We start from the raw sequence: 26,008 nt of genomic DNA on the forward strand, positions 1-26,008 counted from the left end.
TACCACAACCTTATCCACTCCCCTCATCCTCCTCCCATCCATGGCGGCAGCAGCACTCATGGCCAGGTGCTGGCCATGGTGAGGGGCCACTGGGATGGGGAGTGTGCGGTGGGCCCGAGCTATGCTGGCGGAGGAGGAACTCCGGCACTGCCCGGAGCTAGCCATGGCTAGGGGCGATGGAGGAGCACGGGAGCAGAGGGGCGACAATCGTGTTGTCGCGCAACAAGGGGATGGCAGCGCGCAGCAGGCGCGCGGCGGGCCCTAGCTGATGCCGGCGGAGGAGCTCCTACACCGCCTGGAGCTAGCAATGGCCAGGGTGATGGCGGAGCACCCGGGAGTGAGGAGCGACGACCGCGGTGTCGCGCTGCAAGGGGATGGGGAGCGTGCGGTCAGCACGAGGTGGACCTAAGCTGACGACGGTGGAGGAGAAGCTCCTGTACCGCTAGGCGTGACGACGGAGCGCACGGAGTGAGAGGGGACGACGAAGCGCATGGAGTGAGGGCGCGGGAGGAGAAGATACCGAGCCGAGGGCCTCAGGATCTTTGCCGAGCGAGTTTCCTGGGATAGCTAGCGGCATAGTGTGGACTGAGTAATGTTTGCATTGCCTGTTGGATTTACTACCTCCGTCTCGAAAAAATATGCAATCATTGCATTTAAATTTTGTCCTAAAACTGACACTCACTTTGACTAGGGATGGCAGCGGGTGAGAAACCCGGTGGGGGTAGAGGAACGTACCCACCCCTACCTGGGTTAAATTTCCCCGCTACCCGCCCCGCTACCCATCTCGGGTACCATTTTCACCCCATACCCGCCACCCATCGGGTAACGGGTACCCATCGGGTGACCCACCCCCACATAAGAAACTAATTAATCAATGATTGAGCATATCAAATTATCAATTGCACAAGCTAACAGCACAAAATCTGAATTTTAGAGCTAAGCAAATATCATCTGAGTGATCATGCAACATCCAGACATACATCATCCATCAAGTTCAAACACTACCAAGTACTCAAAACTGCTACATAGCAGCCTGAGCGCAAAAGATACAAGTTTTCCAAAAGGGAGTCTCCAAACACTGACCAACAACATTACAAGTTTGACCAACAGCATTACATCGACACAATAGTTAACTAACAGTTCATGACACTACTTGAAATAATAGAATTGTAAGCTGTTGGAGGCTTGGGGCAGAATTGGAGCTCGTTGCACCTCCTCACGTCCTCACTTGTGCAGAATAGGGCCTCATCAAAGTATAAGCTCCTGCATGGATGAGACAATGAGTAAACAAAGTAGTTGAACATTGACAGTGAACACAATAAAAATCATTGGTAGTTTAACACATCACCTGCAGCCCTTCCTGGATCTCTTGAAGACAGCTCCAAAAGCTTTTAGGCTTGTTCACATTAGTAGCATCTGCGAATTAGATTTACAATAATAGTTAGCACATAAGTTGGAAAAGTTAGAATTAAATGTACAGAACAGAATATATACCTGTATACTTGCGCCGCATCCAATCTTGAGAGCACATAAGTGCCTCCAAGATCTCTGGAGTAAGCCAACTACGATGCTCACTGAGAACCCGCCCACTAGTGCTAAAAGCAGACTCTGATGCAACTGTGCTAACTGGAATGGCAAATATGTCACGTGCTATCTTCCTCAACGTAGGATACCTCATTCCAGCAACATTCCACCAATCTAGAATCTTGAAGTTGTCACTTTCAATTGGAACATAATCATCATCCAAGTACCTATCTAGTTCAGTTCTGAACCTAGCACCCATTGGCCTTCTACTTGCAACACGTGCACTAATAGTTGATAGGAACCCTGAATTGCCAAGGGAAGGAGAACCCTGAATTGCTAAGGGAAGGAGCTGAACATTCAGTGTTATCTTCATCATCATCCAATTGATACTCCTTCATCAAATCACATAGAGAGGCTTTGACATCTTCAACTTTCTGCCCACAATCTTCACATGATTGACCAAACAAACATTCAAAGAACCCAAGAAGGTAATCAGTTTTGAACCGAGGATCAAGAATGGTAGCTATTCCCATTGGTCCTTGAATGTCCTTCCAATATTTATCAAACTTTTCAATCATCTTAGTTGACATTTGTTCTATAATAGGAATCCCACATGAAGACCATTTCTTAATTTTTGTCTTAGCCTCACAAATCTTAAAGAGTTGGACATTGACAGTCACATAATTAGTTCCAGAAAATAAAGTAGTGATATCATCAAACATCTTGAGCCTCCCCACCACCTCTCTAGCAAATGCCCAATCTTCTTACTTGGGGCACAATCATATAGCTTCTCTACACGTGTTGCTCGATTAAAAGCAGACTCATAAGGTAAAGCAGCATTAAGCATCTTGTATGTAGAATTCCACCTAGTTTTGCAATCTAGGCCTAACTTGTTGTCAGATGAGACTTTGACATACTTAGCAATTTCTTCAAACTTTTCTACTCTTTTAGGTGTGACATACGAATCTTTGCAATTGAAGATTGTATCACATCTAAACCATCCCTCACAATCAGGTTCAGAATATGGGCACAACAGCGCATGTGCAGAATTTTACCATCTAACATCAGTTTAGCTTGGCCAATTTTCCTCAGAAGTTCAGGAATTACAGCATCATTTGTGCTGCAATTGTCCATAGTCACGGTCGAGATCTTCTCATCAGTGTTCCACTCAACCAAAGTTTCATATAGTTCCTCAGTGATAACCGCAGCAGTATGTGGGGCAGGTACATATATGAACCTATATGCAGAAATTCAGAAATAAATTATACATTATCACATATGCGGAAAATTCAGAAATACATTATACACAAACAAAAGTGATAACCACATATGCAGAAATTCAGAAATACATTATACATTACCTCATGAAGATGTTTCTAAGTGTCCAAGAATCATCAATGAAGTGGGCAGTTACAACCATGTAACCTCACTTTTGATTCTCAAAGGTCCACATGTCTGTAGTTATGGCCACTCTAGACTTGGCTGCAGCCATATACTCCAAAGCCTTCTTCTTTTCTTCCATGTATATATCCATAATATCCTTCCTGAAATCCGAGCATGCACCACAAACTTAGACAATTGATTACAAAGGAAATGCATTGAGTTACATAGCGCACTCATCTTGATCTTACCTAATTGTGTTCCTTGTCTAAATAAAGGCTGAAGTGCACTAACAAACCGACGAAAACTAGTATGGTCAACCATAGATAGAGGATAGTCATTGTAACATCCCGAAAATACGCCCAAATAAATCACCCGCTAAAAAAAATTATTTTCCAAAATCTTTTTCGTCGCTGAGCTCAAATCATTCCAAATTCTTTCCTGTCCGAGCTACTGATTCCCGAAATCTTTTTCCGATGATCCGCCGTTCTGACACCCGAATTCAATCCCCGTCCTTGTGTTCCCCTTTTCCTCGTTCCGCGTGCGAGTCGCTTCCGACTGAAGCCGCCGTGCGCGTGCGTCAACCGCCGCCGCGAATCCCGCCGACAGCCCTCCTTTTTTCCCTCTCTCCATTTTTCTTTTCGCTTTTTTTCTTTTTCTCTTTTCCTTTCTTTCTTTTTCTTTTTCTTTTCTCCCTCCTTCCCTTCTCCTCCTTCCATCTTCTCTCCCTACCGCGCACGCGCTGCACGACGCTGAGTGCTCTGCTCCACGCCAAGCGCCCCCACGCCGGCCCCCACCTCCCACTTGCGCTGCCACCACCGCTACGCGCCACCGCCCCCTACTCGCCTCGGCGCTCGCGCAGCACAGCGCCGCCGGCCAAGCGAGCTCGGAGCATGCCGAGTCCGAGCTCTGCTCGACGTCGTACCCCCTAGCGCCGCCCCCTCCACTTGCCCACTTGCAATCCTACTCTGCGCCGCTCGTCACCTCGCCGCGCTACACGCCACCGCCCAGCGTCACCTCAAGCACCACCGCCGGTCCCGCCGCCATTAAAGCTCGTCCTCGAGCTCACCGGCTGCCGGCCATCGCGCACCCCCTCCCTCTCGCCTCGCCGGCCTATAAATAGACCCCCTCCGTACATTCCCCGGCCACCGTAACCCCTCCACTGCCGCACACCCCCTCCCCGGCCCTGCAGCGCCACTGCCATTGCTGCCGCCGCCTACATCTGCCCGCCGCCGTCGGGAGCCATCCACAGGGTGCCTTCGCCCAAGGTGAGCGGGGGAATCGAATCCCCAGGGTCCCCTCGTGCTCTCCCCCTCCTCCATGGCCGCCGCCGCGCCCCCAGGGCCGCCGGCTAGGCGCCGCCGCCCCTGCACCCCCCTCCTCTGTTCTCCAGTCGAGAGGAGGAAGAAAGGGCAAATTGCCCAAAAACCCCATCCCCTCTTTCCTTTTCCCCAAAAGACCCCCCCTCTCTATGTTCACTTCTTTCAAAAACACCCTTCATGTTTCCCTTTTTAAAGAATGAGCCCCTCCACTATGCAAACATATTTACAAATAAACCCCTGCACCATATAAATAATTCCAGATAGACCCCTGCCCATTTTTAGAGTAGCCCGGATATTTTCTAAAATTCCAATCAAGCCCTTGCCATCCCAAAAATAATTACAAAGAAGCCACTCTCTTATTTCTTTTAATGAATAAGCCCATATACTATATAAAATAATTATGAGTAGATCACTGCCTAATTTCCAGAGTAGCCCGAACCTTTTCCAAAATTCTATTCAAGTCCTGCCACTCCTAGAAATAATTACAAATAGGCCCCCAGATCCTTATTTAGCCCCTAAACCCCTCCTCGGCCTATCATTTCATGCGCCAAATATCCTCTGTTTGCCCTGAAACTTTACCACGCCATTTCTAACATAATTTCGGCCATGCCATTAGAGAACCACCCAAAAATATTACTCCCATCTCCATATCTTAATTTCTTCCGATTCGAGCTCAACGATAAAACCTTTATTTTTTTCTTTATTGTGTGTTTGTTTGTGTGCGCCGTAGATCACGGTGTGAACAAGGGAGAACCCGTCGACGAGTAGTACCGCGAGCAGGTGTGCGAGGACCAGTACGGCAAGCCCGAACCCGAAGGACAGTACCTCGATCAGGACTTCCCGGAAAACTGTGAACGGTAAGTTCAATCTCATCCTTTGATGCATATTTTGTCCCAATTTTATAAAACAACCTACTGGCCTGTTTTATAAAACCGCATATGCTTCTACTACTAAAACATGGTTGGATAGCCACCCCTTTATTTGTCATAACCATTCCTTGACCACATAGATTAATGTCTACATATGATTCGTTCTGTGTGGATGTTAATCACTGCTAGAATTGCTCAGGGCCTTATATTCGTTCTACTACACATCAAATGTGATTATTTATAAAAGAAAATGTGTGAGTGTGTGGGAAGGGAAAAAGGTGGATTTGTTGAAAATAAATGAAAGACGTGTCTCGATGAGATGGATGGCATTTCTGTGTGAATTGCCAAAAGGTGTGCTCGTATCTGTGTGGTTGAGTAAGGTTGGGAGATATCCATCTTGTCACCATTAAGGACCGAGTTGATGTGTCATCTCACCTAACTCAACTTATCGAACAACCACTCGACTGTTGTGTGTGGCAACGGCTTAGCATAAATCCCACTAGTTAGTCTGTTAGTCATCAGGAGAGCTCGTGAGCAGCGGGTGATCAAGGAGACGGGATAAGATCTTTGTGAATTATACCCCGGTTGGGCCTCGTTGGTAGGTCAATGACCCCATGGTGGATCCCGTGTTGGCTACTCAGATCTAGCTAAGGTGGGTAATGGCTTCGATATGAGCTGCACCGACACTAAGGTGATCGTGCTGTGGTACCCCACTTGTGGGTAAAGTGTACACCTTTGCAGAGTTAAAAACTATTCGAATAGTCGTGCCCACGGTATTGGGCGAGTTATGGTTTGGTCACATGACTACATTTTCTTTGGATGGGATGGCGTGTTGTTTTGGTAAAGTGTCCGGCAGTTGTACCGTGTGCTACGGCGGATGAGGAGTCTGGTAGCAATTTAAAACTTGGATCCTGTGTGGATCAACCCTACGTGTCAAGATAATTGCTTTGAAAATCCTGTTCTTTCAAATAAACCCGTGCATAGAAATTAGCTTTACCGCAAATTAACCGATAGCCTTATCCTTGATTAATCTTGTGCATATACTCTGTTTATACCCCCTCCGTGGATGCAGTTGGACTTGCTGAGTACGTTTGTACCCACCCCGATATATATGTTGTTGCTTCAGAGGAAGATCCGAACTTCGTGGTTGAAGATGTTGAGTAGAGGTTGCGTCCGCACCCAACTCTACTTGTGGTGTTGGCCCTGTTCAGGATGCTTTCGCTGACGCGATACTCTGAGCCCGAACTGGATCCCATTTGGGTCGTGCTTTGGTGTATCACTATAGCCTTTTTACTTCTTGTTATTGTCTGTCTCGAGTGTCCTCCAAATCGGAGGATTGTACGGTGATGTACCATCTGATGTAATAAATGTGTATCAGCCTCCTGGGACTAATATTTGTATCACATTTTAGTCACCTCTTCTGCTGGGACACTTCAGGTGGTATCAGAGTCGTAAGTTGGCTGTAGGACATGACCCCTAGGATCGAGACCTTTTTTCTAAGCCTTTCCACCTTAGAACTTTCCTTGCTTAATCCTTTTTCCACACAAACACTGACCACCGACTCTTGCCTGTTCCAAATGGCTGACAACGGATGGAGTAACGGAATCTGCTTCGCAGAGCCTGGCCTCCCTAAGTTGTTGCTACTCAGCCTGGAACGCGTCAGAGTTGTGGACACACCGGAGTACATCTACCGCGAGTACGACTCCAGGGGCACTCGTCGATGTGACATAATGATCTTCGTGGGGAAGAGCACCCGCTATCCTGACGTGGAACCCTGGTTCATCTCCACCACTGGCTTTTGCTTCCCAGACACCTGCCGAAAGGCCGCCCGAAAACCCTGCGACGTCTGCGTGTGGTTTACAAACATCATCTTCAGCGGACTCCTATGGGATTTTTCCTGCCCACTGAAGGAAGAGGACGCTCATGGATTGCCCGGATGAGAGGACTTGGAAGGGAAGAAGAAGAACTAGAGGATACGGTCTCCCACCTATCCATCTACCTCACCGGCTTAGACCAACTCTACCGCGAACAGGCGACACAACTGAAATACCAAATCCGCAGGGCAGAAAAGGCAATCCAAGAGATGGAGTCACAATGGATAAGAGCTGTACAAGCCGAGAATTCTCTAGCCACTCTCCAAACCCATTAGCAAAACCACGAGGCTCACAAAGGAGCAGGTGGATGGTTAGAAGAAGAACCCGAAGAAACCCATTGGGATAGGGGTACTCAGACCGAAGATGAGGTGTTGGAACAGTGTCTCCCACCAAAGAAGCACCCTATCCAGATCGAGGAAGGGTCCCCATGATAGAAGAGTAGCACACCTAGGCTAGAACCTCTATCCTAATAATCATGTATCCTTGGAAAATGTACCCCACCCTGTTATAATAATAAAGACCACCTATCCCCTTTGTACTCAAGCATTTATGCAAAATTTGTTCACCCTACCTTTGTTTTCAGATGCTGAGGAAGGATGGACCCAGGGCATTTGCCAAGCTGCACCTGGCTTCCCTAGCCTTTTGATCAATGCCCTGGAGAGTCTTGGTGTTTCGGAACACCCAAGGTACTACAGCAGGGAGTGTGAGCACCATGGTACTCTCCGCTGCAGGGTGATCCTGGTCATCACCAAAAGTGACCGCTACCCCGACATCCAGCCATGGCGAGTGACCACCACAGGGTTTAGGTACCAAGACACCTATCCCTTGGTCGTCAGAAAGGCGCTCCGTTATCTGTGCCAGATTTTCGAGGGACATCTCGCCCCACACCATCAGAAGCCTGGTTTGGGAGGCTCACATGAGAAGCCTGGAACGGCGCCTCAATGAAGAGGACCCCCTGTACCAAGTGGCTAGTTACCTAGCCTCCTTGGATCAGCTCTTTGACGAGCAAGCCAGCATCCTGAGGGAGCAGACCCATCGGGCCGAGCAAGCAGAGCTCGCGATAAGAATGCATCAAATCCGGGTGGCTCAAGCCGAGGCAAGAGCCGCAGCCACGGTCAGTAGTGAAGCGGTTGCCCAAGAGAGCCTTAGGCAGGCCCGGGACCTACGTATATAAGAATGGACCAGAAGTGGAACGCCAGTCCCGGCAATTGGAGAAACCCATATCCTACTTGGGACGCCCATCATGGGATGGGGACCACTTTTGGGACCCCACAAGCCCCACCCGAGAACCCTGAAGGGCCTACTGCCGCCGTTGAAGGAGAAGCTGCTGAGCAACCCCTAGAAAACGGAGACCTAGAGAACGGCGAGCAAGGACTGCTTATTCCCCTGGAGGATGTGTGTTCTCTTCCAAGGGGAGAACCCACTCAAGCCAATGAGTCTGCCTAAGTGCTAGTGACCGTCAAGGGATGAAGCCGTGTGGTCCGAAGTTAGAGTTGTGCCCCTCCCCCTCTTTTGGAGTTGTGTACCCGGACGTGTAGTACGCGCTTTGACCTTGCCCTAGTGTTGTACCCCCCTTGCAGTAATGAAGTTGTTTGTGCTTGTTCCTTGCTAGTCTGTGTGTTTATTGCTAGTTGGTGTGCCTTCGGCAGGAGGTGGATTTTGCCTTTTTAAAAAATAAATACGAACTAAATAACTTAAACATCACTTAATCCTAATCCCAGTCTTACAAAGACTCTATCCAATCTACAGATGGCTTCCCGACATGGTTCAAGAGCCTCCCACAATCGGAACTCTGCAGCCCCTGGTGCAGGAGGACCGGAAAATGGGCACGGACAGAACCCTCTCAGAGAACAGGAAGTGAACCAGAACGAAGGAGAAGTGCCACTGCCACCACCTCCACCTGTCGGAGACCTGGCACAGGCGATAAACAATCAAACCCTCATACTGGAAGCCCTGGCCAATGCCATCGTCAATAAAGCGGCCACGAGAACAGACCATGAATGACAAGCTGACAGCTTTCCTGAGAACTAAGCCACCCACCTTTGCCGGATCTAGCAACCCCTTGGAGGCAGATGACTGACTGCGTGTGATCGAAAGGAAGCTCGAGCCATTCGAATGCCAAGACCGAGACAAAGTTCTTCTGGCAGCTCACCAACTCACATGAACTGCCTTAGTTTGGTGGGAGAATTACTGTGCCGCTGCTGAAGATGCCACCACCATCACTTGGAACGAATTTGTGAAAGAGTTCCACCGCTACCATATCCCCGCAGCCACCATGAAGCACAAGGCGGATGAGTTCCGCGCACTGCAGCAAGGGAGCATGTCTGTGGAAGAATACACCTACCAGTTCATTGAACTTGCCTGCTATGCACCAGAGGAAGTGGACAAGGATGAAAAGAAGTAGGACATGTTTAAGAAGGGATTAAGCCCAGAACTCCGGACCTTACTTACCCCTCAGATATACTCGGACTTCAATACTCTGATGAACATGGCCATTCTTACAAAAAGTGCCAAAGCTGAAGAAAGGAAAGAAAACAAACATAAATTCCTGGAAAGCAAAGCCCGCCAGCAGAACCGCTTCCAGAGACCAAGAAGCTCCAGCTATACTGCACCAGGATCTCAGGCCCCAATGCAGTATAGGACCCAGTCCCAAGTGATAGGCTCCCAGGCCCCTAACACATAGTTCAGGAACCTGAACACCATGAAAGCCCCCGCAAAACAATGCCAGCCAAGTCACCACTAACAACAATAATGCTAGGGCCTGTTTCAACTGCCGTGAGATAGGGCATTACATTGCCAACTGCCCATATGTCAAAAACAAACCTGCTACATCAGCATTCTCCAACTCGGTGAATGGACCTAGGCCACCTGTATCCGGAGCCAACCGTGTCCCCGTCGGCAGCAACAACAAGGGCAACAACAACAGCCAACAGCCTTATGGACGAGCCCGTGTCAACTACATCAACGCACAGGAGGCTCAGGGTGCACAAGGAGTGGTACTTGGTGAGTTCCTAGTCAGCTCAACTCTGGCAACAATATTATTTGATTCTGGAGCATCACACCCATTCATATCGTTAAGTTTCGTGGATAAGCATAAAATACCTACGGTACTACTAAAAACACCCCTATTAATCCGGACGCCTGGAGGTGACATCAAGTGTCAACTAGGTTGTTTACGGGTAAGGATCAATTTAAGTGGGGTAGAATTTTTAGCAGACCTAATAGTACTTAAGTCTAAGGGAATAGACGTGATCCTTGGAATAAACTGGTTAAGCCTACACAATGGCCTCATAGGTTGTGCTGACAAGATGGGATGCAAGTGACCTGCCATACTCGAGGGAGTGAACCAGACCCAATGGTTTTCAGTATGGATGGGAAATCCCTAGAAGGAGTTCCAGTTGTGAATGAGTACCCTGATGTTTTCCCGGAAGAACTCCCTGGAATGCCACCAGACAGAGATATAGAGTTTGTCATATAACTTATCCCCGAAACCTCTCCTATTGCCAAGAGACCTTATAGAATGACAGTCTCAGAACTAGCAGAGCTGAAGAAACAACTAGAAGAGTTACAACAAAGTGATTTTATCAGGCCTAGTTCATCCCCGTGGTGAGCCCCAGTCCTATTTGTCAAGAAAAAGGATGGGCGTATAAGGTTATGTGTAGATTACCGTGCACTGAATGAGGTTACCATCAAGAATAAGTACCCCCTCCCCAGGATTGATGATCTTCAGCTAAAAGGAGTCAAGTACTTCTCCAAGATTGATTTGAGGTCACGATATTATCAGCTCAAGATTAAGAAAAATGACATCTCAAAGACAGCTTTTGTCACCTGTTATGGGTAGTTTGAGTTTACTGTGATGTCATTTGGACTCACTAATGCACCTGCTTATTTCATGAACTTCATGAACAAGGTATTTATGGACGAGTTGGATAAGTTTGTCGTAGTCTTTATTTACGACATACTCATCTACTCCAAAAATGCTGAAGAGTATGAGCAACACCTTAGAGTGGTCCTGGAAAAGCTAAGAACACATAAGCTATATGCCAAGTTCAGCAAGTGTGAATTTTGGCTCGAGAAAGTAGCATTTCTTGGTCATATTCTAACCGCAGATGGAGTAGCAGTCGACCCCGAGAAAGTTGAGGCAGTTTCCAATTGGCAGCAGCCAACCAATGTTAGTAAAATCAGAAGCTTTCTTGGTTTAGCTGGGTATTATCGGAGATTTATTGAAGGATTCTCCAAAATCGTCTGGCCCATGACGAAGCTGCTCAAGAAGGAAAAGAAGTTTGTTTGGACAGAGTCCTGTGAAAGGAGCTTCCAAGAATTGAAGAAAAGGTTGATGACCGCCCCAGTGCTGACCTTACCGAACATTCATCAGGATTTTGCCGTCTATTGTGATGCATCCCGACAAGGTTTAGGATGTGTCCTTATGCAAGATGGGAAAGTTGCAAGATGGGAAAGTTGTTGTATATGCTTCCCGCCAACTCAGGCCTCATGAGCAGAATTACTCAACACATGATTTGGAATTTGCAGCCGTAGTGCATGCCCTCAAAATCTGGAGACATTATCTGATCGGGAATAAGCGTGAGATCTACACTGACCATAAGAGTCTGAAGTACATTTTTACCCAACCATATTTGAATTTAAGGCAAAGAAGGTGGCTAGAATTGGTTAAGGATTATAATATGGAAATCCATCACCACCCCGGCAAAGCTAATGTGGTAGCTAATGCCTTAAGCCGGAAACCTCACAAGCAACTCAGGCCCAAGAATGCCCATTTACAGGAAGAAATAGCACAGCTAAATGTGCACATCATTCCTCAAGGATCTCACCGCAAGTTAAGTGTTCAACCTACCTTGGAAGAAGAAATTAGAAAGGCCCAGGGTTCAGACCAGGATTTAATGAAAATCCGTAAGCACACGGGAGAAAATAAGGCCCCAGTTTTTAGGGTGGATGACAAAGAAACCTTATGGTTAAGAACATGATTTGTGTGCCTAGGCAAGGGAAATTCCGGAACATTATCATCATGGACGAAGCTCATAACTCGGCATATTCCGTCCACCCCGGAGCTACCAAGATGTATATGGATTTGAGGCAAAAATATTGGTGGAATGGAATGAATGCGGACATCGCCTAGTTTGTTGCACATTGTGATATTTGCCAAAGGGTCAAAGCCGAGCATCAGAAGCCGGCTGGGTTATTGCAACCATTACCCATTCCGGTTTGGAAATGGGATGAGTTTGACATGTATTTTGTGGTTGGTTTACTCAGGATCCAGAAAGGAAATGACTCTATATGGGTGATAGTGGATCGACTTACCAAGGTCGCACACTACTTACCCGTATGGACCAATTATGGTGGAGAAAAATTGGCCCGACTCTATATAGACCACATAGTGAAATTGCATGGTGTGCCCAGCAAAATCATTTTGGATAGAGGGACTCAATTTACCTCTAAGTTTTGGAAAAGCCTGCATAAAGCCATGGGCACAAAGTTGGATTTTAATTCGGCATATCACCCGCAGACTGATGGACAGACTGAAAGGGTAAACCAAATTATGTAGGATATGTTAAGGGCATGTGTCCTTACCTATAGTAAAAATTGGGAACAGAGTTTGCTCTATGCGGAGTTCTCATACAACAACAGTTATCAGGCAAGTCTAGGCATGTCGCCATTTGAGGCTCTCTACGGAAGAAAGTGCAGGACCCCTTTGATGTGGTCAGAAGTAGGGGAACATACTTTAACCGGACCAGCTCTCATAAAAGAAGCAGAAGACCGTGTGGCTCAGATTAGAGAGAAGGTAAAAGCAGCCCAATCACAGCAGAAGAGTTATGCAGACAAGCGAAGAAGAGAATTATATTTTGAGGTTGGAGATTTTATATACCTTAAGGTCTCTCCGATTCGGAGGCCTCGAAGATTTCAAGCTCAAGAAAAATTAGCTCCTCGATATATCGGACCATACCAAGTAGTGAAAAGAGTTGGAGCAGTAGCATACCGTATTCAATTGGCTGAAGACATGTCGGATATACATCCAGTATTTCACGTGTCTCAGCTCAGAAAGTGCTTGAGGATACTTGAAGAAGAAATAGTACCAGTTGAAACAATTGATCTGCAAAAGGATCTTCGGTATCAAGAAGTGCCTGTCAAAATCTTAGACACTGTCACAAAAAGAACAAGGAACTCAGAGGTACGGATTTGCAGAGTGAAATGGAGCAGACACGGAGTAGAAGAAGCTACATGAGAACGCGAAGATGCTCTGAAAAAGGAGTTTCCCCATCTCTTTAGGAACCAGCCGAATCTCGAGGGCGAGATTCATTTTAAGTGGGGTGGGTTTGTAACATCCCGAAAATACGCCCAAATAAACCACCCGCTAAAAATATTATTTTCCAAAATCTTTTTGATCACTGAGCTAAAATCATTTCAAATTTTTTCTCGTCCGAGCTCCTGATTCCCCCAAAATCTTGTTCCGACGATCCGCCGTTCCGACAACCGCGGAACGAATTCAATCCCAGTTCTTGTGTTCCCTTTTTCTCGTTCCGCATGCGAGTCGCGCAATTGCACCCGCGGATTTTAGACCCGAGGGTGCGGGTGCGGGTTCGATATTCCACCGTGGGTGGACCCGGACCCGCACCCGCGTATTGCGGATGCGGGTGCGGGTTTGAGATTCCACCCGCGGGTGGACCCGCACCCATCCGCAAACAAAGAACTCTAACCCAATGTGTTTAGGTAAGGCTTATTCCAACTATCCTAACTATAAAATGAGCACAAAAATTTATAGATTTATTGTTAGTTGTCGTTATACTTTGAATTTGGGAATTTGTTGTTAGTTGCCCTTATTACTTATAGAAATGTAATGTTTGACTATTTAAATTGACGGATTTGTGCATTTTTATTATATCTTTTGTCACACCCGCGGGCACCCGAAACCCGCGGGTGCGGGTGCGGGTGCAGAAATGCACCCGCGGGTCTACCTGCGGGCGGGTTTTTTCCAACCCCACGGATTTGCCTACGGGCGGGTTTTCATCAAACCCGCACCCACACCCGCGGGTGCCACTGAAGCTGCCGGTGGGCGTGGGTCGACCACCGCCGCGAATGCCTCCGACAGCCCTCTCTTTTTCCCTCCCTCTCTTTTTACGACTGAAGAGGAAGGCAGTGCCGCAGTGGTCCCCAACACAACAAAACCCCCCCACAAATCTCCCACGCCGACGATGGAGGCCTCCGCCGACGGCTCGCGCGGCCGCTGGGCCCTCCGCTTCCTCTGCCCCAAGAGATCCCTCCTCTCCCCGCCCTCCGCGTCCCCTCTCCGCTGGCTCATCGGCGCACCTCGCGTCCTCCCTCCCTTCACCATCGCCGCCGCCCTACGCCCTCTCCACGCCGACGGCGCCGCCCCCGATCTCCCCAGGGAAGCAGGCAAAGTTTCTCAACCGCTTGCGCACCCAAGCCCCCATCCCAGTCGGACCCGACGATCTCACCGTACTTCTGTGCCTCCCGCAGACGAAATCCGGGGGTTGCTGCCGCGCGGGTTCGACATCGTCGGGGCGCTGCTCGTGGGCGGCGAAGGTTCCGATGCGGATGCCGGTCGCGCTCTGGAGCTGGCCCGGTCGCTGAGGGAGCGGCTGCTCGGCGCCGCGGCGAGCCATGGCATGGTCGGTGTTCGCATGGATGCCGCCTCCGGTGAGATTCGGTTTGTTGCTTCTGAGAGCGGCGGGACGGGCGCAGTGGAAGGGGTGGAGATTGTATGGGAGGATGAGCCTGGGATGTTGTTGTGGGAGAAGGGTTGCCTTCTGCGCTGTGAGCTGCCGCTGAAGTTGCCACTCTATGTTCCAGCGGATGAGATTTCTGGTAAATGTTCCAAAGTTCATACCTATCTATTAACCCGTTACTGTAAAAAAATTGAATGAGCAGAGTTAGAATCGAACATGATATGCTGTGTCCTGATATCTATTAGATGAAGTTGAGCGCAGGGTGTTTACTTTTGTTGGAATCATCAACAGCCTGCCAATGGCTCATTGGTGATCCTGTTATTTCATACCAGTACATCGTATTATGATACTCTTATACCTTAATGTTTGCATAGAACCAATTATTCTTCTTAACAGTTCTTACAATCATAATATGATGTGTCCTTTTGTTGCAATCGATTCATTTTTGTTTTCAATTGTGTTTGGATACTGCTTCTATCTTAATGTGTTGTTAGAAACTATCATTTCTTAACAACTCCCAGTTTCTACTCACCCCATGACTCGTAAAGCTACATTATTGATTGGATATGGGAACAAGTTGATACATCTTGCATAGTTGGAGGGTCTTTCATTTTGGGACAAGTTGACTTTGACCAATTCTAAATGTATCTATATTTTGGGACAGAGGGAGTATTTGATTTCTTAAGCCTGGTATATTTTCAACCATCCAGGAAACCCAGTACACTGAGACTTTTACAGTGCCTGTGCATAGCTGTAGCTATTCAATAAACATGAGCAGAATATGCATTCTAAAATCTAATTATCTAATTCTAAATATGTACATGAATGGGTGGATCACCCCTTGTTTCTCAGTGTAACTGAAACTAAAATTTTGCATCAAGCTAATGCGCTAAAGTGAAAATTCAAATTAATGTATGAAATGGCTAACCTATTGTCTGGGAACATATTTATCATGCATCTTTGACTCTTTGTTCCTAATTTGAAATTTGCGTACAAAGTTTGCATGGACGTGCAATCTTAGATCCATTCATAAAAGTGAAGGTGGATGCCATTGACACCAGCCTAATTTTTTAAAGTAACTAGTAAAGAACAAAAACGTTTGACTGCATATAATCATGTCTGTCTGCACAAGTTTTTTTAATAAAATCTGTTTTTTCTCTTTTCATGATAAAACAATTGTGTTGGGTATTTAGGTCATCATCTGCTTCTTAAGGGAATGAGATAATTTCACATCATCCGCTTCTGAAGGGAATGAGATAATTTTATAATATGTGTTACTTTTTTGCAGGCATTGAAGAACGATTTTCTTCACTTCTTGAATCTACATTTGCTAAACTCAGCGATCCTCATGTTTTGTATCTAGTTGAGGGGCCAATCGCATCTAATGAATCCCGTCATTCTATCATCTTACATGGTAATGATTTAAGTTTCGATTCACATCTACCTGGAAACTCAAAAACAAAGGAATGCACTACAAGTAGTGTATCTTGTTCAGAATTCTTCCCAGAAAAGAGGTACAGCCTCTCATTGACAAGAGAGGTAAGCTGATACTCGACTAAATTTGTTACTTGTTATGTGATGTTCTTTTTTAGGAGTATATAGTATCAAATTCGCTCCCTTATCTTGTATGGGCATCGAAATACTTGTTTCAGTGTTTGATAATTACATCTTTCATGAAGATCTGTTTATTGTCTTAAGGGGTTGTGTATAAATATATATTTGGAAGGCATCTGCCAACGAAGGCCCATTTCTTTCTAGGATAAATGGATAACACAGAGTGCCGTCTCCGTGCACACTTCTGTATCACATGACATCTTGGATCGCAACTTTCTAAAATTTTTGTTTGCTAGAATGCAGATGCAATAGAAATAACTGTCCTGTCCAATCAGTCAGTAGGTAGCTTGAAGCCTGGCACCGCCCCTGTGGTAGATTATTTTCCAGGTAATTAGTTTCCCAATGTTCAAATTCTGTTTCATAAAGTTGATTTTTTACCTTAATGCCCTTGATCTTACCAGCAGGCATACATTTCTTTCTTAGAAAATTGTTTATCAGAAGTTTACTTATCCATTTCCCTTGATTCTTACTTGTTTTCCCTTTCCAATTCACTTCAAGTGTGGTATTTTTGTGTCCTTGTGTTACTGAAAATATCTTTTCTTTTCAGCCCCAGCACCCGCCAGCCTCAGAGTAATCAACTTGAAGCTTGATATACTATGCTACTCGCCAATAGATCTTCCTGTGCCAGTTGCTGTATCTGAACTCGTTATCCCAGGATTAGCTGATCAGACGAGTGTAATGAAGAAGATTATTGCATCAGAGATAACTCAACAAGCACAGGTTTGTGATTTGCTTAATCTGACAATGCTCTTACTGAAGCAGCATATACATGTGCAGCATATATACCTTTGTAGAACCATGCCAGGACAGTTGCTTACTGGAAGGCTTAAGTATATCAAAATCACAAGATCTGAAAATTGCTGCATGTTTGGGAGTTTAAATGGTTTGGCAACATATTGTTTAGATATGAATACTGAAATCTAAAATAAGGTATGAACAGATCCATTTGTGGGGATTACATACATTTCAAGTAGTTCTCTTGTCCATTGATAGAAGTCGATTTTTAGTGGTCACAGTTCTCGTCCCCAACCTCAAGCTTTTGTTGTCAGCCATGTGGAAGGTGTTGCACTGTTGAGAACTTGAAATATGTCACATAATCTGAAGAAGTGGTCTATGTTCCTTAACCATTTCTTTTTTTTTCTCGAACACGTAGGAGAGCTGCGTATCTTTGTATTAAAAGGAAAAAAGGGGTTGGTCCAATTTACAATAACCAGCACCTCTCCTTGCCACCAGAGTGAGGGCTGCAGAACCTGGTAGAATTTTCTCTTAAAGGGGAAATTCCCTGCAAGGCCCTCAAACAAATCACGCTTCCTTCTATGGCCCTGCAAACTTGCAACTTCCTTATTTGACCCTGATTTCATTTTCCTTCCCTTCCATGGCCCTGCCGTTACATCTGCAGTTAACTCCCAGTTAAAGTGACTGTGAAAAGACAATAGTACCCCTGGCGCACAAACAACAGATATTGAGATCTCATGGAGAACAGATATTGGAGATGTACAGCACGATATTATGCAGCAAATTCTTCACATTTTTAACACACTAGATTCACATACAATATAATAGATTCACATAATAATGTAAATCACACCGGCGGGGGAGAGGCGCGGTAGCTTCAGAGGGAGTTAGGGGTATTTTTGTCTTTTCACAGCCACTTAACTGAGATTTAACTAGAGATCTCACGGCAGGGCCATATAAGGGATGCAAGATAAAAATAGGGCTAAAGAAGGGAGTTTGAACTTTCCAGGGCCATAGAAGGAAGTGTCATTTGTCTCAGGGCCTTAGAGGGAATTTTCTCTTAAAGGATGAACCTAGGACCTGACCACACACCACCTAACAGCCTACCATTTCTTAGATCTGTTTCTCCTTGATTTTTGTTTACAGGGTACTTGGTCAGTTGGTCCTCTTTTTTGAAATGTCAAGAATAACATATATGGCAGCTAACCGAATTAGGACATGGTAGTGAAAGCTGTGGGATTGGCGCATAACATCAATTCTCCACCTTACAATACCAAGCAGCAATCCCGTGGTGAAATGTATACCATGATTTCTATTTCTGAACTAAGTATATTTCATGTTCTTTGATGTTAGCTGTCACTATGACCATCGTGTCACCATGTTGTTTATTATTCCGTGTAAGAACTCATTTCTTTTGCCGCCCTTGATAATCATTAGCACACATTCATTGTAGGCCCTAGGCAGTCTGCATTGGATTGTCAATCTATTTGTGGAATTTGCACTTCACTACTAATTGAGAACAGAAGTAAACTATGCTAATAAGGATCCCCAGGGAATCGTGCAATTGATGTTTGCTGTTTTCTTTCTTGGATATTTCTATTCCAATGCATGCACATCAGATCAAGTTCTCTTAATCATTAACCTCGGTTCTTTTAGTGTGTCATTCGTATAATCATGTTATCATTTAAAGTTTTAATTTCTTATTTGAATGCTTCCTCAAATGCTTCTTGTCTTTGTTTGCAGCTTTGTCCTTACCATTTCATTCCTCTAGGATTGCATATTCCAGTAACAACCATATACGATACAAGATACGGGGAGATCGAGGAGAAGCAAAGTATGAAAATTTCGATGATGCTACTATTTCTGAAAAGTTCATAAGTCATTTCATTAAAAATGGCAGTAAATGTGGGGCCCTTAATACCGTCTCTTTGGTTTTGCCTAAAAAAAATTCCTTACTATTTACAGGTGAGCTGAGAAAAGAACTGCACATAAGGCTAGGGCTTCCCTTAGATCGGCCTTTGTTACGAATTTCTAATGCATTGACTTTTGGTGGCATGGGAAAGAGGGTGAAAAGCATGTCAAGAAATGGTATTCATTATGCATATATATGATATATTGCAACTCTATACTCCATTATGCCTTTCTTTTTAATTACATTCGGGATCCATGAGGTCAAACTTTGTAGAAATATGTCTCAAAAATATAATTTGGCCAAAAATCATGTTGTAATATGTGAGAAGTCAATATTGTAATATGTGAGAAGTCAATAACATCTTCAAACATTTACATAATGACTATTGTCTTATTATATGTAATCTTCTACTAGGTATCTTTCCTTTCCTTGCAAAATAATTTGTTTTCTTGCATTGTGGTATGTTGTACTTTTCAGGTTCTTCACTGCTTCGAGATGTCCACAGGGAAATTCCATCTAGTGGTGGTTAGTGGTTGCTCTATTTCTTATTTTTAATTAAAATAAAAAATTGGTGAATGCTTCTTCTCGAAGGAGACAGTGACATAAAGTTTTATGTTTATTGCAGTATCCGGAGGAATTATGTCTTTGATTGATGGTTCATATGAGTATTATCATTACCTTCATGATGGTATTGATGACAATGTAACTTCTGGCTGCAGCCAACCAATCTGAGTTTTAAATTGTTACTTCAGTGTTTCTTTAGATGCATATGATCATTTGTAGGGCTTTACAGAAATTTCCTTCCCCAGACCTCATAATGTTTTGGCACTTACAGCACTTGGTACACCTTTATTTCAGTATTTCTTTACGTGCATAAGCAGGGGCAAAGCTAACTCTAAATTTACCATGGTGCACTTCTCAAGAAAATACAAAAATTTGTAGTAATACATGGTAAATTTAAGTCTAACTAGTGGTAAAAAATTTTGTTACCATGCACCAGCAAATTGAACATAGTGTCGCCCCTGTGCATAAGATCATTTTTTTAAAAAAAATACATTTTTGTTGCAGTTTGTTTCATATAGAAGTTTAAATTGTAAATATGTTAAAGAAGCATTTGCAGTTTGTTTTATTTAACCTATATAGTTCTCGCCAACCTTAATAAAAGATCATCATCCATTTATGATGTAGCTTACTGTAAATTTTTATGGATGGATGGTGGATTCTTTGATCTTATTCCTGATACATGATATTACATCTGTTCATTGTTTGAACCTAAGTGATGAACTTGCTGCAGAAACAATGGTTTTGTTTTGAAACAACTTTGCACATGCAGTCAATTCAAATCTCAGATACAATATTGCCACCATAAACTAAATAGGAAAAAGTTCAGTTTACTCCCTTCAAGAATGGTCAAAGTCTGAATAACCCCCTAATCTATAACTTTGTTCAATTTATCCCCTAAACTATAAACTATGCGATTTAGTTCATTTTACGCCATAATACAATTTGTCTTTTTTGTTTCTCTATACACAAGTTGAATTTTAATTTTAAATTTTGCAGGGTTGTAGTGTACACCACGATGCATATTATTTTTTTTATAATTTTTTCATCGTTATTTTTCATATAATTTGAACTCCAATGATTAATTTATTATTAAATATCCTAACCTATCAAAATATTGATAGAAAATTATGATGTATTTTTTCTAAAATGTATTATGATGTGTACTACCATCTTGTAAAATTTCAACTTAAAACTCCACCTATGCATGAAAAAATAAAAAAAAAGACAAATTGTATTAGGGGGTAACTTGAACCAAAGGGCATAGTTTAGGGGGTAAAATGGGGTTATCCGGATTTTAGCTATAGTTGAGGGGAGTAATTTAGACTTTTTCCAACTAAAGTTCATTGCAAATAAAATTTCAATTGAAACTTTGATGGTTTCGAATGAAAAAAATCATGCCTGTATGATTGATATGAATTGATATTTCTCAATATCTTCAAAGTGAAAGTTGTAATTGAATTCTTGTTGAGATTAACTTCTAGTTGCCATTCATATTGGGCATGTTTTTATATTCATTTATTCTGAAATGTATTGTTCAGAGGGCATGCATGCTTTATTGTGTATATTTCTTGTGTTGACGAGGCCATGGGGAGGATTGTGTTACAAATTTCATTGTTGCATTGCATTTTCAAAATGTTCTTTTTTGAAATTATACTTTTAGGCCCATTACTGAGCTTTATGAATTTCTTCACTGTTGTGAGAAATTAAACTAACGTGTCCTCTATTGGTTTGGCAAATCATACATTTTTTCCATGTTCCAGGGATGGGGATGCGCATATCGGTCCCTACAAACAATTTTCTCTTGGTACAAACTGCAACAGTATTCATCAATTGATGTTCCGTCACATAGGTTTGTGCCTTTTTTCCTTGTTGATTTCAATAACTAGGTCACATTGTCCAAACTGACTGTAAGATTTGGGCAGTTGATAATTCTTACTGTTTGGCAGTACTTTATCAAACATTTATTTTCTTAGAGATACATGCAATTCCACCTGCATTTTTTTACACAAATGAGAAGGAGGTGATATGTAAATCAGTATAGAGAATTATTACAAAGATGGCAGCTTGCAATCTGCACCCATGCTGCCATGCAATTTCAGAAAATAACCACTGCATTCCAATCTGTCTCAGACAAGAAACATGTGTGAAGATCCTAATGATGTTAACAATAATGTGAATCATCAAATACCTCTTTCTACCATTCTTGATTCATTTGCCCGTACCTATATGCTGAAAATGATGCAGGTGTTAGGCATAACAAACTATGACACTGCAATAGATTTGTCAACATTATGATTATATAATGTGTGGTTGGAATAAATGCTTTCTACTAGAAAGAAGAATCTTGCCTGTTGTTGAAATATATCATATATATATTATGTCTGTTTGATCCATATTTCTGCTCCAATGTTCCTACTCAGGGAGATTCAACAAGTTCTTGTTGAAATTGGTGACAAGGATCCATCATTTATTGGATCCCGTGAGTGGATTGGAGCCATTGAGCTAAGCTTTGTCCTCGACAAACTGCTGGGAGTGAGTTTCACTATTAGATCTTTTCTTCAAATTTCTTTTCAACATGATGGGCAACTGTTTTGCTTTTTTTTTCTTATGCGATTGGAAAGACTTGTTTGGCATATAGGCAACAGGAAGGTCCCATGATCAACTACTAGAAACTCACAAAAGATTGACAAATAACCAGCAAACCAGAATGTCATTACCTTACAACACTGATGTATTTCACAAAAACATCTTGTCCTGCGATTTACTCCGTACCTTTCTAGAAGGTTTATAAAGCTGCGTTGGTTCTTTTTAATATCAATACCAAGTAAAGTTAGTTTCATGTGCTTTCCATCTGTTAAGTATATTTTTCTTATGATATGCCTTGCTCCTAGCTTTATCCTTCATCTTTTGTGCATTTATATGACCTTGTCAATCAGAGATTGTTCGACAACCTTTCTTGAGAGGCGTTGGTGTTATTGAAAGCAAGTAGGGTTGCGTGGAATATTAGATTAGTTTGATTCAGAGATAGAGGTACATGTATATAGGGTGAGGAGGTCTTGAGAAACAACACCAACAATATTTCCTCATATCTCTCTAACCACAATTCTACGTTGTTATGGTTAAACATAGTGGAAATGGACAGTAGTAGCATTCTAGGCCCATTGTTATACACCCTTACTATTATAGTTGTTTAGTGAAACAATCCGCCAAGTGTTCACTAAACATTACATATTCTAAATCTGGCATCAAACTAGCTAGCTTGTTCTTGACATTCAGTTTTCTAAACACTAATCTATTGATCTGAACGTGCTTGATGCGATCATCTTGCATAAAAGTGTCTTTCTAAAAAATGTTTTAATTTGTCGAAGACTTGTTGCCATCATGTAGCACCATTGTATTATTCGTCAACATCATTGTGTAGATTCAACCATTCCTCAACACCCAAAGGTACGACAATAGGCCTTTCTACCTTTTCATCTCGGGCGGTGAAGGCCATTGTGCCTTTCTAATTATAGTATGTCTCATATGTTTGACAACAACCCTATTGAACCAATTGCCATTATGAATGTGGTTCCCTTTAAACATCGATTAGCCTCTTGTTCATATCAAGTGCGCTCAGATCTCACCCTGAGGCTGGCATGGAGCTTAGTGATGACCAAGGGACCTCACCCCACCCGACCACCCACACCCACACCCACACCCTCAAATTAGTCTTGGCCCCCTCATTTTCGGTTCGAGCTCCGCCATAATAACTGGGAATGTGGAACCATGCCACGTTCCTCGACCCGGTAACTTGCTTACTCTGCCGCCACAGCCTCTGGTGTGAGTCAAGACTAAGCAGGTTGCTAGCCCAAGATCTTATCACAAAAGCTTACAATGGGTTTGGTAGGCCTCATCTGCTACTTGGTCTCCAATCTGTCAACTTGCGTCAAATGGCACCTTGGCCTGATGGTGTCGCTCATGCTCCACCAGTCTGCCTGACACCATCCGCTCCATCAACTCCAGCACAAGCAGCTCTAGCTCCCTTGTGCCACTGGCTCACCATTTGCCATGTGCGGTGCTGGAGTTACTGTATGCGTCTGATTTCTCCATGTTGATGACCCTTGCCTAGCAATTAGCTAGGCCACCTCCATGACAGTCCTTGCTTCCATTCGCTCCAAATTGTCACCTGCAGAGTTAGCAAGAATCATTCCGAGCTTCGTGATCATCTCATTTCACTCTGCCTTTCCGACAGCCTCATCCTTCCTGAGTCTGACCAGGGAAAGCATGACATCTGCCGCCCATTAAGGTCCAGTCCCAAGACATATGAGAACATGCAGACAATGTTCTCGAATAGACCTGATCATTTATCGGGTCGGGTCGGGTTGGGTTCGGGTCGGGTCAAAAAAACCCGACACTTTTTTCTTCGGCCTGTACCCGGCCCGACCCGACCATCGGGCTGAATTTGTTGGCCCGAGTCGGACCCGTCACATGGTCGGGTCGGGTCGGGTCGGGTCAAACCCGATTTTTTGTGTATAAAATTCTGGACGGGTTTTGGGTCAAAAAATTCGAGCCGAGCCCGGCCCTTTTTTGTCGGGTCATAAAAATTCAGCCCGAGCCCGGCCCCCGCATTAAACGGGTCGGGTTGGGTTGGTTTTTTTTTCAGGCAGGTCGGATTGGGTTTATCGGGTCGGGTAGCCTGTGATCATGTATCATCTCAGATAACAGGATAGTCAATTAGACAAAAGTATTGCATGATTGTCGTTAAACATGATTGGTGTGATGGGTTTTACTGGTGCTTTGCTGCAAAAACCATTTTGGTGCGGGTTAGATTGACGGTTTCAAGGGTTTGACACTAAAGGTAGTGTTCGGTTAAAGCTTTGCGATGTAAATGTAAACGAAATCCAATACTGCCGGTAAGGCAAAAGAAGTAATCGATACCAGAGTTTGTTTGGTTCAACCGCATAAACAAATCCTCAAACAGCTGCCCATGCTTCCAAGTCAACAAGAGCAAAGCTGTTCAGTGCTGCTGCGTACAAGCAAAGCTGCTGCATGCATGCATACATATATACTACAGACTTGCTGCTGCATGCGTGCACCCAGTCGAGCAGCCAATAACGCTTGGTGGAGGCGGTATCAATTTTCTGAAGGTCGGTATCTGTTAACAGTGTGACCCGATTACTAGAAAACCAAGCCAAACAGTAGCTATTGGGATCTGTTACCCTCTGTAAACATATCACGTTACAATCTGACTAATCAAACACTACCTAAAGGATTTGGTTGTTCCAATTAATGAGCAAAAGGTGCAGCTTGATTCATCTCATTAATTTTGTGAACTGAGTTGAGTTGAGCATGTACGTGCAGGCTCCAAGCAGCTCCCAGGCTTAACTTGCCAGACATTTCGAAACCCAGGGAACTTGCCTTAGTCCCAATGTTAAATCTCCTATAGTCCAATTCGCATGTCCCTCTTTTCCCCTCACATTCAGGCAGGTGATTGTCCTTTGCATCCATTCATCCTGAATACTACCTCCATTTTCCTTGCCACTTTATTTATTTATGTGATTCACATGCATCATTGTCTGTGCTAATAAGAAAGGAGGTAATTACATGCTTTGAAGTAGTTCATGTCCATATCTTACTATGCACTTCCACGCCGGCTGAACATGAACCGGATCTTGCAGGTGAGTTGCAAGATTATTAATGTAAGATCTGGTGATGAGCTTCCTGAAAAATGCAGAGAACTTGCCAGGCATTTCGAAACCCAGGGAACTCCAGTGATGATTGGTATGTGATTTTGTCCAAAAGTTCTATTGTTTGATGTGTTTGATATATCATATCAAGATGACTACAGTTCTCTAAAAAAAAGATGACTACAGTTCATTCTGTGAATACTACTTGCCATTAAATTAATATCTTTGGCAAATCAATGAAGGTGGAGGGGTCTTGGCTTACACCCTTCTAGGAGTTGATTATAATGATGCCAGTGGTGACTGTGCCTTTCTCATTCTTGATCCACACTACACTGGTACTGACGATCTGAAGAAGATCGTGAATGGGGGATGGTGCGGGTGGAAGAAGTCTGTTGATAGCAAAGGGCGAAGTTTCTTCTTGAAAGACAAGTTCTACAACCTTCTTCTACCCCAAAGGCCCAACATGGTGTGAAAGGTTAAGAGGCAATCAAGCTTGGTGATCATGGAGACAGAGTACAGTTTTGTCCTAAGCGTGTGGATTGGTTGGCATGGACTTGCAAGGAAACCTGTTGGGCGCAGTTTGCTCAGCTGGACTTTACATTTAATTTCAGTGATACTTTGCAACCATTTCTCGCATGTTGACGTCCTGAGATTCCATTATAATTGCATGAGAGAAGATATCGAATAAGTAATCGCATTATCTATTATTGCATCCTTACATGGCCCCGTAAAAATTCCAACTCAAAATTAGCCTTCAAGGAACCTGAGAAGTTTGTGGGCAAGCTAGTGGCATGTCTGCCGTTAACTTGATACTACAAAGCTGCTGGAGCTGATTAACGTGGTCT

The 26,008-nt window shown here is 44.0% G+C and overlaps 1 protein-coding gene across 2 annotated transcripts; it reads left to right on the forward strand.

Annotated features, from left to right (window-relative positions):
- The first annotated feature begins 14,104 nt into the window (after positions 1–14,104).
- Positions 14,105–25,877, forward strand: LOC120666026 (probable Ufm1-specific protease). Of its 2 annotated transcripts, XM_039945812.1 has the most exons (13): positions 14,106–14,376; positions 14,461–14,808; positions 15,958–16,208; positions 16,520–16,610; positions 16,831–17,003; positions 18,762–18,852; positions 18,984–19,106; positions 19,408–19,455; positions 19,556–19,632; positions 21,255–21,343; positions 21,915–22,026; positions 25,155–25,257; positions 25,406–25,877. In XM_039945812.1, exons 1-13 carry the CDS (start codon positions 14,175–14,177, stop codon positions 25,633–25,635), a joined length of 1,938 nt encoding a protein of 645 aa, XP_039801746.1. In that variant the 5' UTR covers positions 14,106–14,174; the 3' UTR covers positions 25,636–25,877. The 2 variants fall into 2 exon arrangements, with proteins under 2 accessions (XP_039801745.1, XP_039801746.1); XM_039945811.1 differs by having other exon boundaries at positions 14,105–14,808.
- The last annotated feature ends 131 nt before the right edge of the window (positions 25,878–26,008 follow it).

The sequence above is a fragment of the Panicum virgatum genome, chromosome 3N, assembly GCF_016808335.1.
Source record: "Panicum virgatum strain AP13 chromosome 3N, P.virgatum_v5, whole genome shotgun sequence".
Classification (NCBI taxonomy): Eukaryota; Viridiplantae; Streptophyta; class Magnoliopsida; order Poales; family Poaceae; genus Panicum; species Panicum virgatum.